Source organism: Macaca thibetana, chromosome 6, assembly GCF_024542745.1.
Source record: "Macaca thibetana thibetana isolate TM-01 chromosome 6, ASM2454274v1, whole genome shotgun sequence".
NCBI lineage: Eukaryota > Metazoa > Chordata > Mammalia > Primates > Cercopithecidae > Macaca > Macaca thibetana.
In genome coordinates, this window is record NC_065583.1 from 175,506,097 (window position 1) to 175,518,720 (window position 12,624).

At 58.9% G+C, this 12,624-nt stretch overlaps 1 protein-coding gene across 2 annotated transcripts in view; it reads left to right on the forward strand.

Moving 5' to 3' along the window:
• The window catches only part of TERT (telomerase reverse transcriptase), a 42,515-nt gene extending 36,328 nt beyond the window's left edge, over window positions 1-6,187 (forward strand). For both annotated transcript variants that reach the window (XM_050795173.1, XM_050795174.1), the window contains 4 exons: window positions 892-953; window positions 3,980-4,104; window positions 4,888-5,025; window positions 5,552-6,187. In XM_050795173.1, the coding sequence (XP_050651130.1) occupies window positions 892-953; window positions 3,980-4,104; window positions 4,888-5,025; window positions 5,552-5,655 (429 nt within the window). In that variant the 3' untranslated portion in view covers window positions 5,656-6,187. The remainder of the gene's footprint in view (window positions 1-891; window positions 954-3,979; window positions 4,105-4,887; window positions 5,026-5,551) is intronic.
• The last annotated feature ends 6,437 nt before the right edge of the window (window positions 6,188-12,624 follow it).

A 12,624-nucleotide genomic window follows, 5' to 3' on the forward strand; every position in this document is an offset into this window, starting at 1 on the left:
CCACAGGAGAGGGGAGTGAACACGGACGCCCACAGGAGAGGGGGAGTGGACGCCCACAGGAGAGGGGGAGTGGACGTGGACGCCCACAGGAGAGGGGGAGTGGACGCCCACAGGAGAGGGGAGTGGATGCAAATGCCCACAGGAGAGGGGGAGTGGACGCCCACAGGAGAGGGGAGTGAACACCCACAGGAGAGGGAGTGGACACAGATGTCCAGACGGGACAATGCTCTCAGGACTGCAACTTCAGAGCCACAGCCCACTGGGGCCTGGGACCCTGTCTCACCCTGTAAGGAGGGGTGCTGGTGCTGAGGACCTATCAGGGTGAACATGAGGGGCCCTCGATACAGGTTATGTGCACACATGCTACTCACACTGCACACCTACATGCATGCACCTCACGTGAATGCCGCATGACTGCACACGAACACATGCATGTCAGGTATACATTTGCGTGTGCACATTCATACTTGTGCCCTTGCACACCTGTGTACACACTGCCATGCCTTCACTCCCCCTCTCCTGTGAGGGTCCACATCCACTTCCCCTCTCCTGTGGGCGTCCACTCCCCTCTCCTGTGGGCATCTGCGTCCACTCCCCTCTCCTGTGGGCATCTGTGTCCACTCCCCTCTCCTGTGGGCATCTGCGTTCACTCCCTCTCCTGGTGCCTTCCCTTTTTGGCCAAGCCTCGGAGGCAGGCAGACGACAGGGAGTCCTGACTCCCCCAGGGTGGTTGACAGCTGCCGGGTGAGGGTCAGGCCGGATTTCACTGGGGAGAGGGATGGTTTCTTGTCAAAATGTTCCTCTTTCTTGTGCCATCTGAATGGATGATAAAGTAAAAACTTAAAATCCCAGAGAGGTTTCTGCCGTTTCTCTCTTTCCTGGCGATTCTAGGTGAACAGCCTCCAGACAGTGTGCACCAACGTCTACAAGATCCTCCTGCTGCAGGCCTACAGGTGAGCCGCCACCAAGGGGGCGCAGGCCCAGCCTCCAGGGACCCGCCGCGCTCTGCTCGCCTCTGACTGGGGGCTACACCTGGGTTTTAGGGGCAGGGAGTGTCTTATGTTTTCAGCGGTGCTGCTGCCTCTGCCCTGTTCTGTGTTCGCGTGGCTCTGTGCAAAGTGCCTGTTCTCCGTCTCTGGGTAGTGCTAGGAACCGACGTGGCCCCAGGTGTCCCCGCTGTGCCTGTGCACTGACTGTGGGACCTCATGGAGGCCAACCCAGGGCAGGAGGGGCATGGAGTAAAGAGATGTTTGTGGGGAGTCTTAGCAGAGGAGGCCGGGAAGGTGTCTGAACAGTAGGTGGGAGATCAGACACCGGGAGGATTTGGGGTCTCAGAGAGCAAAGAGGGCCGAGGTGGGTGCAGATGAGGGTTGCTGTCCCCACCCCCGGGAAGGTGCAGCAGAGCTGTGGCTCGCCACACAGCCCGGCCGGCACCTGTGCTCCGGGCATGGCTGTGCTCCTGGAACATTCCCTGTCATGGCTGGTGAGGGGGCCCCCCTGTCAAGAATCAACAACTTTATCACAAAAGAAAGGGCCAATCTGTGGAGGCCACAAGGCCAGCTTCTGCCTGGCGTCAGGGCAGGTGGTGGCACAAACCTCTGGGCTGTACCAAATGGTAGTCGGGCACCACAGGCCCGGGCCTCCACCTGAACAGGCCTCCCGAGCCACTGGGAGCCGAGTGCCAGGAGTCCGAAGCCCTCGCCCCATGAGGGCTGAGAATGAGTGTGAGAATTTGTGTTACCCAGGGCCAGGGCCAGGGCTGAGGCCGTGCACACTTGATGTGAAACGAGGTCGTCTATCGTGGGAACCCAGCAAGGGCTCACGGGAGAGATTTTCCGTTACAAGGTCACCCCACGAAGGTGGTTTTTAACCCGAGTGCTTGTGCCTTCGTGCTCTGGCAGGGAGAGCAGAGCCGCAGCTGCGTGTTACCGCCTTTGCGCTGGCTCCAGAGACTCGGGACCAGGCTCTCTGTTCCAGGGTGCGTCCGGCTCAGGCCGCCCTCCTCTGTCTTCTCTCTCTGCCTCGAGTCTTCCCTCGTTTGCGTCTCCCTGACGTGAGCCTGGGCCCTCATGCAAGCCGCTTAAATCCTTCTGGAAACCCGTGGAGTGTGCTGGAGACAGGAGCCGCTGAGGACGGGAGGTGTCTGACACCGTGGTCGACCCCAGGGTCCAGCTGGCGTGCTTGGGGCCTCCTTGGGCCACGATGAGGTCAGAAGAGTTTTCCCAGGCATGGGCCATGTAACCTGCCACCTGCTTCTCCCGTATTCAGCTCAGCCTTGTCGTCATTTCCCCACCAGGGTCCCTGGCTCCGAGGAGCTCCCGTAGAGGGCCTGGGCTCGGGCAAGGTGGCTGAGTTTTCCCACCCATGTGGGGGCGCTTGGGTAGTCGCTTGATTGGGTAGCCCTGAGGAGGCAGAGGTGCGATGAGCCACGGGCCATTTCCAGACACGGAGCCAGGCACCTGGAAGGCCCAGGAACCCCCTTCCCTCGAGGCAGGAGTGGGAGAACGGAGAGCTGGGCCCCGATTTCACAGCAGCCAGGCTGTAGCAGGCGAGGCTATGGTGGTCTGTGTGGCACTGGGGGTGGGACCTGACTCCAATCCGCTGGGGCTCAGCCTTCCCGGCCCCTGCTGGCCACGCCTCCACACGGGCGGGGGGCGGATGCCCTGACCTCTAGCAGGTGGCTTTTTCTCCCTTTGGAAGAGAGCCCTTCACCCATGCTAGGTATTTCCCTCCTGGGTCAGGAGTGTGACCCTGTGGCAACCCTGGTACCTTAGGCACATTTGTTTGTTTAAAACACATTCTGGGCCTGGCTTCCCTTGTTGCTAAGTGGGGAGAAGACATCCCACCTCAGCAGAGTTATTCAGAGGCTGAAACCCGAGTGCTGGCCTAACTGGTGGGATCTCAGGTCATTCCAGAAGGGGCTTCGGCAGTCGGTGAGACCAGGTACACAGGTGTCGTGATCACACACACGTGGGCACATGTGCACATGTGCTGTTTCATGGTGGCCAGGTCCATGCACACCTGCCCCAAAGTCCCAGGAAGCTGAGAAGCCAAAGAAGGAGGCTGACAGGGCTGGTGCGGTGGCTCACACCTGTAGTCCCAGCACTTTGGGAGGCCGAGGTGAGAGGATCGCTTGAGCCCAGGAGTTTAAGGCGAACCTGGGCAACATAGTAGGACCCCATCTCTATGAAAAATAAAAACAAAAATTAGCTGAGTGTGGTGGAGTGCGCCTGTAGTTCCAGTACTTGGGAGGCTGAAGTGGGAGGATGGCTTGAGCCCAGGAGGTGGAGGTTGCAGTGAGCTGAGATCACCCCACTGTACTGCAGCCTGGGTGACAGAGCGAGACCCCATCTCAGCAACAGAAAAGACTGGCAAATGCAGTTTCTTGGAAAGAAACATTTAGTAGGGACTTAACCTACACACAGAAGCCAAGTCGGTGTCTCGGTGGCAGTGAGATGAGACGATGGGTCCCCGCACCATCGCCTCAGACACAGGGTTTACGCACCACAGGGGTGGGGTGGCTCAGAAGGGATGCGCAGGACGTTGATACACGATGACGTGAAGGTTGTTTGACGAAGGGCAGGATTTACGGTAAGTACCTTCTGGTTCACAAGGAACAATGGATAAGCTGGAAACCTTAGAGGCCTTCCCAGAACAGGAGCTAATCAGAAGCCAGCATGGCAGGTTAGCATCCAGGATGGAGCTGCTTCAGCCTCCACATGTGTGTGCGTTCATACAGACGGTGCACAGAAACGCACAGAGTACCTGTGCACGCCCACAGACACGCAGGTACTTGCACACACAAGCACACACACACAGACATGCACGCATGCATCCGTGTGTGTGCACCTGTGCCCACGAGGAAACCCATGCACATGCCTTCATGCCTGCACACACGCACCGGCGGGCCCGTGCCCACACCCGTGAGCACCGTCTAATTAGGAGGCCGTTCCTCTGACGATGTCCGCCATCCCCTCAGGTTCCACGCGTGTGTGCTGCAGCTCCCATTTCATCAGCAAGTCTGGAAGAACCCCGCGTTTTTCCTGCGTGTCATCTCTGACACGGCCTCCCTCTGCTACTCCATCCTGAAAGCCAAGAACGCAGGTACGCACAGGTGCCTGGCCTCAGTGGCAGCAGTGCCTGCCTGCTGGTGTTAGTGTGTCAGGAGACTGAGTGAATCCGGGCTTAGGACATTCTCACCCCTTTTCGCATCGGGAAGTAGTTTAACCCGACCACCGGCAGGCCCGTCTGCCTGCCCTCTCGTGGGGTGAGCAGAGCACCCGATGGAAGGGACAGGAGCTGCCTGGGAACTGCCGTCCTTCCCACTTTGCTCTGCCTGGGGAAGTGCCGGGAGGGCTGGTCTCTCCTGCTTGCCCCATGGTGGGATTCGGGGGGCCTGGCCTCTCCCGTTTGCCCTGTGGTGGGATTGGGCTGTCTCCTGTCCATGGCACTTAGGGCCCCTGTGCAAACCTAGGCCAAGGGCTTAGGAGGAGGCTGGGCCCAGGCTACCCCACCCCTCTCAGGAGCAGAGGCCGTGCGTCCCCACCGCAGAGCCCCGGGCTGTCCTCTGCTCCCCGGTCACCATCCTCTGCCTCTGGACACTTTGTCCAGCCTCAGGGAGGTTTCTGATCCGTCTGAAATTCAAGCCACGTCGAACCTGCCGTCCTGAGCTTAAGAGCTTCTACTTTCTGTTATTTCTGTGTTGTGGAAATTTCACTTGGAGAAGCTGAAGGAAACATTTCAGTAGTGACTCCTGCGGTGCTTGGGTCGGGGCAGCTGGAGATGGAGCCGCCCCGCAGACCGTCGGGTGTGCGCAGCTCTCCGGTGTCTCCCGGGAGGGGAGCTGTGCTGGGCCTGTGGACTCCTCAGCCTCTGTTTGTCCCCCAGGGATGTCGCTGGGGGCCAAGGGCGCCGCCGGCCCTCTGCCCTCCGAGGCCGTGCAGTGGCTGTGCCACCAAGCCTTCCTGCTCAAGCTGACTCAACACCGCGTCACCTACGTGCCACTCCTGGGGTCACTCAGGACAGGCAAGTGTGGGTGGCGGCCAGTGCGGGCCCACCTGCCCAGACACCATCCTCGAACGCCCTTTGCAGGGTGAGCAGCCTCAGATGCTGCTGCAATGCAGATGCCCCGGGCCTGGCCTTGGGGCTGGAGCCATGCTGGCGGCCCTGTGTGATTAAATGCCTGTGTCCCCAGGCCATGGAGCCTGGCAGGGTCCACGACTTCCTGAACCCCTGCCTCCCATCTCAGGGCAGATCCCCACCCGTGGGAACCTTCTGACCCCTGACCTGTGTCCTCTCACAGCCTCTGCCCTGGCTGCTGCCCTGATACCCCCATGGGGTCCTGAGCTCCTGGGTCTTTCTTTAAGTTCTCTCCCGCCCTGGCGCTCCAGCATCACCCTGGTGGAGGGGTGTCTGTCCCTTCACTGAGGTTCCCACCGCCCAAGGCCACGAGGTGCAGGCCCTGCCTGCCCGGCCGCCCACACGTCCCAGGAGGGCTGGAGGATGCCCGCTCTGGCCTCTTCCTGAACAGAGTCTGATTTTGGCCCCGCAGCCCAGACGCAGCTGAGTCGGAAGCTCCCGGGGACGACGCTGGCTGCCCTGGAGGCCGCAGCCAACCCGGCACTGCCCTCAGACTTCAAGACCATCCTGGACTGATGGCCACCCGCCCACAGCCGGGCCGAGAGTGGACACCAGCAGCCGTGTCACGCTGGGCTCTACATCCCAGGGAGGGAGGGGCGGCCCACACCCAGGCCCGCACTGCTGGGAGTCTGAGGCCTGAGTGAGTGTCTGGCTGAGGCCTACATGTCCGGCTGAAGGCTAAGTGTCCGGCTGAAGGCTGAGTGTCCAGCACACCTGCCGTCCTCACTTCCCCGCAGGCTGGCACTCGGCTCCACCCGAGGGCCAGCTCCTCCTCGCCATGAGCCTGGCTTCCACTCCCCTCACAGGTTTAGTCCGTCCCCTACTTGCCGTTCTCCACCCCTCACCCTGACCTCCTTTGCCCTCCGCCCCCACCGTGCCAGTGGAGACCCTGAGAAGGAGCCTGGGAGCTCTGGGAATTTGGAGTGACCAAAGGTGTGCCCTGTTCACAGGCGAGAACTCTGCACCTGGATGGGGGTCCCCGTGGGCCACACTGGGGGGCTGTGGGAGTAAAATACTCAATATACGCGTTTTTCAGTTTTGAAAAAAAGCCTCATGTTTGAATCCTAATGTGCACTGCGTAGACTCCACTGTATGCGATTATGGAAGCGTATGAGTGAATGGCATGGTGATCAGTGCAGGCCCGTGGCCTGGCTGGGCCTGGGAGGTTTCTGATGCTGTGAGGCAGGAGGGGAAGGAGGGTCGGGGGTAGATGGTGGGAGCCCCCACCCTGGAAGAGGGAACAGTAAGTCCAGGCCCAAAGGACGGCAGGGATGATGGGGACCCAGCTTGGGTGGCGATGATGGGGCGGCCTGGCTTGGGCAGAGGGGATAACGGAGGGCCCAGTTGGGGTGGCGGGGATGATAGGGACCCAGCTTGGGTGGCGGGGATGATGGGGAAACCTGGCTGGGCCCCCTCCTCCCCTGCCTCCCACCTGCAGCTGTGGATCTGGACGTGCTTCCCTGGTGCACATCCTCTGGGCCATCAGCATTCATGGAAGTGGGGGGCAGGAGCATGACACCATCCTGTATAAAATCCAGGATTCCTCCTTCTGAGCCCCCCAACTCAGGTTGAAAGTCACGTTCCCCCTCTGGCTATTCTCTTCAGAGTGGACCAGGCGATTCTGATCTCTGAAGGGTGGGTAGGGTGGGGCAGTGGAGGGTGTGGACACAGGAGTCTTCAAGGTGGGGCTGGTGATGGTGGCCCATCCTCTTATCTTATCTCCCAATCTCGTCTCTCATCCTCTTATCTTGTCTCTCATCCTCTTATCCTCTTATCTCCCAGTCTCATCCCAGGGCGGGCGCCAGGCACGCAGTAGAGCTGGACACCCGTCCTTCAGCAGACAGAAGGAACTGGAAGGATTGCAGAGAACGGGAGGGGCAGCTCAGAGGGACACAATCTTGGGGTGAAGAAACAGCCCCTCCTCGGAAGTTGGCTTGGGCCACATGACACCGAGGGCCCGGCGTGAGCGACTCCGGAGCCTTCCAGCAGGTCCCTGGTGGGGCCTTATGGTACGGCCAGGTCCTGCTGAGTGTGCCTTGGACAGGGCTTCTGGTGTGAGTGCAGCCCAGACGTGCCTGGTGCCGAGGTGGGGGCTTATGGCTGCTGGATATGGCCTCATTTATTGCTGCTGCTTCGGCGAGAGCCTAATGTGTTTATGGTGGGCCCAAGTCCACAGACCGTGTCATAAATGCACACTGATGCCTGGAGCTCCCGTATAGGAACTGTGACAAGGAGGGGCCCTTGGCAGCCTGGGGGCGCCTTTGCCCTGCAACCCGGAAGGGAGTGGCCCCGGGTGCCGTGGGCAGACGACCTCAGTGGGAGGTTGGACAGAACACGGTGGGGACTCCTGGGAGCAGAGGCCGCTGCTCAGGCATACCTGGGTTTGAATCACAGACCAACAGGTCAGGCCATTGTTCAGTTATCCATTTTCTACAAAGCTCCAGAATCCTGTTTCTCCAGGTGCTTTTTGTTGAAATTTTACTCAGAATTACTTACATTTTTTGCTAAAGTATTAGACCCTTGAAAAAGGTATTTGCTTTGATATGGCTTAACTCACTAAGCACCTACTTTTTGATTTGTCTCTTTTTACTTATTAATTATTATTATTAGAGATGGAGTCTACTTTGTCACCCAGGTTGTAGTGCAGTGGCACAATCATGGCTCGCTGTAGCCACACACCCCCAGGCTCAAGTGATCCTCCCGCCTCAGCTTCCCAAAGTGCTGGGATTACAGGTGTGAGCCACTGCCCCTGCCTGGCACTTTTAAAAACCACTATGTAAGGTCAGGCATGGTGGCTCACACTTGTCATCCCAGTAGTTTGGGAAGCTGAGGCAGGATTGTCTGAGGCCAGGAGTTTGAGACCAGCATGGATAACATAGAGAGACCCCATCTCTACAACAAATACAAAAAGTTAGCCAGGGCCGGGCGCGGTGGCTCAAGCCTGTAATCCCAGCACTTTGGGAGGCCGAGACGGGCGGATCACGAGGTCAGGAGATCGAGACCATCCTGGCTAACACGGTGAAACCCCGTCTCTACTAAAAAATACAAAAAACTAGCCGGGCGAGGTGGCGGGCGCCTGTAGTCCCAGCTACTCGGGAGGCTGAGGCAGGAGAATGGCGTAAACCCGGGAGGCGGAGCTTGCAGTGAGCCGAGATCGCGCCACTGCACTCCAGCCTGGGTGACAGAGCCAGACTCTGTCTCAAAAAAAAAAAAAAAAAAGCCAGGTGTGGTGTCCAGCATCTGTAGTCCCCGCTGCTCGGGAGGCCGAGTGGGAGGATCGCTAGAGCCTGGAAGGTCGTGGCTGCAGTGAGCTGTGATTGTACCATTGCACTCCAGCCTGGGCAACAGAGTGAGACCCTGTCTCAAAAAAAAAGATGAAGGAGAAGAAGAGGAAGAAAAAGAAGGAAGAAGGAGAGAAGGAAGAAGGAGAAAAGGAAGAAGGAGAGGAGGAGGAGGAGGAGGAAGAAAGAAAAGGAGAAGAAGGCCTTCGAGGTGCTGGGTAGACTGTCAAACCTCAAGGCAAAATGAAAATAATGAAGTTTTAAAAGGAAAGGAAAACCCCAGCTCTTTGGACTTCCTTAGGCCTGAACTTCATCTCAAGCAGCTTCCGTCCACAGACAAGCATGTATGGAGCAAGTGAGTTCCAAGCAGAAAGGGAGGAGAAGCAGGCAAGGATGGAGGCTGTGGGGGATGCCAGCCAGGACCCCTGAAAGGGAGTGGTTATTTTCCTGCATCAGCGCCACGCTCCTGCCGGTCCTGCACCTGCTGTAACCCTCGATGTGGATTGGTGCCAGGTGCTCACCTGGGAAGGGTGCTTGCCAATCCTTGGTGGGTTTCAGAGGCCCCAGGCATTTGTGGTAGGCAGAATTACAGTCCCTCCCCAAAGCTGCCCACGTCCTTCTCCTAGGACCTGTGAATGTGTCACCTGCATGGCAGAGGCTGGTGGAGGCTGCAGGTGGAGCCACGGCTGCCAGTCAGCCAATCTTAAGGTCATCCTGGATTATCTGGTGGGCCTGATGTGACCACAAGGGTCCCTAGAAGTGAGAGAGGGAGGCAGGGAAGAGTCAGAGAGGGGACGTGAGAAAGACCACTGACCACTGCTGGCTTTGAGATGGAGGAAGGGGCCCCCAGCTAAGGAATGGGGGCAGCTGCTCCATGCTGGAAAAGCAAGGAATCCTCCCCCATCCTGAGGGCACGCAGCCCTGCCCACGCCTCGATTTCAGGCCAGCGGGACCCATTTCAGCTTTCTGGCCTCCAGAGCTGTAAGATAATTTGTTTGTGTGAAGCCACTAAGCTGCAGTGATGTGTTACAGCAGCACATGGAATACCAGTGCAGGGAAATGAACACAGGGGCCGTCTCAGAATGAGACTCCCGGCCCACCCCTGGGGATCGTGTGGGACAGCTCAGGTGGCCTTGCTGCCGAGCGGGAGAGAGAAACAGAGTGGGGCTTCTAGCCTCCCTGCGTACTGGTCACCTGGAGTCATGAAATGTGCATGCTGGGACAGCAGAGCTCTTGTGCCCGTCCAGCTCCAATGGCCAAGGCTGCTGGCGGGTCCTCGCACTGACGGGCAGGGATGGAGCCTCTTCACCCTGGATCCAGCTTTGACCACGGCCCCTGGCGAGTGCAGGTCCCCCAGGTTTGTGGAGCCTGGTGCTGGGCATTCCACTGTGGCCTGCAGGAGGGTTGGACAGGTCTCCAAGGTGCCATCCGGAGGCAAAGGTTCCATGGTCCCATTTCTGCGGCCCCGGAGAACGAGCATCACGACAGGCCTGGGCCTCACCTCAGCCTCATGCAGGAATGAAAGAACCGAGTCTTGCAGGAGGGGGACTGGCGGGCTTTCTCCTCTCTGACACCGCACAAAGCCCTGGGCTCGCCACCTGGAGTTGTGTCTCCCCAGCCCCTGTGTGGACGGGAGACTCATGCTCCCTGGCCATGGCAGTGGGGTCCTCTCTGTCAGGTCCCAGTCCCACCCCTGGTGGAAGGGGCTGCTTCCCTTGGAGCCGGGTGGGTGAGTCCTGGGGCAGCTCCACTGCTGGCTGCACCCTCCATGACCTCCCGCCTCACTTCTCCTGCTGTTAGTCCTTCACGCATCCTCCCCTGGTTCTTAGTGACCTCAGACTCTACCCTGCGGATGAGCCCCATCAGGCTTTTGAAAACTGGACCCTGAATCTTGTTTTCCCGTCAGGTGCTCTCTGACTTCTCCGTGCCTGGCAAAGCAGCCCTGGGTTCACCCTCTGCCAGGAACCAGCTCACGGGACAGCCTGTTCTCATGTGACCACCACAGTCATGGTAGCTGTGTCCATCTCTGGGGTCAGCTAGCCTCATCTGCAGCTGGCTTTATTTCCAGTTCAACATGGCTGCCCCTGGAAGGGGACAGCCCCTGTGGAGCTACAGATCCTGTATTCCAACCACTTCCAATCAGGTGATATGAGCATTTTGTTCCTGTCCCGACACTAGCCAGTCTGAGAGACCCGCCCCTGGAATGTTTTTCTCAAAAGGGTGGAGGACAAGTTGAAGGAGCTGAGTGTGGGGTGTGGCCACGCAGGGTCAGCCCGTCCAGTTCTGCTCTCACAGCCTGGCCCTTGTGCCCGCTCCCTGGATGGTGCTCGGGTACCTCTGCAGCCCATGAGGCCTCAACCCCTGGCCCTGAACAACCCTGGCAATGTGATGGGACAGACGCACCTCTGCCACCCTTTGGGGCATCCATCTGTCCACCCATCATCACCTATTGGGCCACCTCTGTCCCTCCTCCTTTCTACCCATTTTTATCCATGGCTGCATCAGGCACATGGGTGGAGTGGCATTTTCTGGCTGCCCACCTAAGCATGTCCCAACCCCACAGCTGAGGGACCTGCCCACCTAAGCGTGTCCTGAACTCACCCACGGGGCAGGGGGAGCTGCCCACCCAAGCATGTCCTGAGCCCACAGCAGGGATACCTACCCACCTAAGCATGTCCTGAGCCCATGGGGTGGGGCAGGGCAGGAGGGAACTACCCACCTAAGCGTGTCCTGAGTCCACAAGGTGGGGCGGGGGGGAGCTGCCCACCCAAGCATGTCCTGAGCCCACGTCGGGGGGAGCTGCCCACCTAAGTGTGCCCTGAGCCCACGGCAGGGGATGCTGCTGCTTCCAGCTCCCCCTATACAGAGTGCTGGGCAGAGCCCCAGCCCTCGTTAGGATGTGCTACACCCAAAAGTCTGATCCAGGATGGGAGCAGGGAGCACCTGCTCACATCCTAGTTATTTTCTAAGTATGGTATTGATGAAAATGTGAGCTCGGGTAAATCTGAGTGGCTTCTCAGCACCCCTGCTGCCAACCGCTGCCTGTTTTTCTTGTCCGGGTCAATGAAGGACTTGCAGGCTCTATGGTGAGTGGGGGAAGGTGTCCCAAAAGCTGCCTTTGGGGACACATGCCCCTTGGCAGTGTTGGCTTCTAAGCAGGTTACTCCACCTTCTGCATGTGTGAGTTGTTGACACCATGGAACACAGCTGTTGCTTTGGCTTCTGGGGGCTTTCCTTTGGGGAACCACCCCCTCTCCACCCCACCCTCCAGGCTCTGCGATCACTCTTCCCTGCAATTTGATGTCTAGACCCCGAAGGGGGAGCATCTCGCCCAGATCATGAACCAAAAGGATTTTGGAATGGTCACGGAGACGCCCTACTTAAAAAAGCTGAACAGTGTGGGCAGAGAGTCCCGTGGATCCTGTGAACTCCTGGAGTCCTGAAGCCCACCCTGGACTTGGCCAGTTCTGAGAGCTGGTGAAGGACATTCGGTTTGAGTTTGTTTATGTCAGTTACAACGGAAAAGGCTGACTGGTAGACCCAAGCATGGAGTTGCGGCAAGATTGTGAGGTTGAACTGGGGGATGTCAGACTGTCCTCTGCAACAGCCCCATCTCACAGCGGACTGACTCCCTTTGTGACACGTTCGTCCTCAAGCACCCCGGCCTCACCACGGGTGTGGGGAGCATCACAACTGCAGGACAGAGGGACGCAGTGCAGCTCCCCCTGCCGTGGGCTCGGGACACGCTTAGGTGGGCAGCTTCCCCTGACATGGGCTCAGGACGTGCTTGGGTGGGCAGCTCCCCCCAGCCCCATGGGCTCAGGACGTGCTTAGGTGCTTAGGTGGGGTGCACTGGCGTTAATTGCATGTTTAGCACTCAGTTTATCTGCAGGTGGGTAGCGGTGCACATGCTTTTGTTTACTCTGGACCTGGGCTGGCCGTGGGCAAGGACGGGTTCCCAACAAGAATGCGTGTAATGGACGCTGGGAACCACGGCCGCGCCTTGTTGCCGGGATTTTTCAGCACCACGGACAGTGCTGCCTGGCCAGGAGCTCTCTTCAAAGGCGGGAGCAGGTGCCTTGGGTCTTCACAGGGCCTCTCCAGGCGGCAGGAAGCCAGGACCTGCAGGGCCTCCCTCCGTGTGGCGAGTCAGAGACCTGATCCCTGGCTCCGTGGTGCTTTTGCGGGGGAAGGAGGGGAGGAA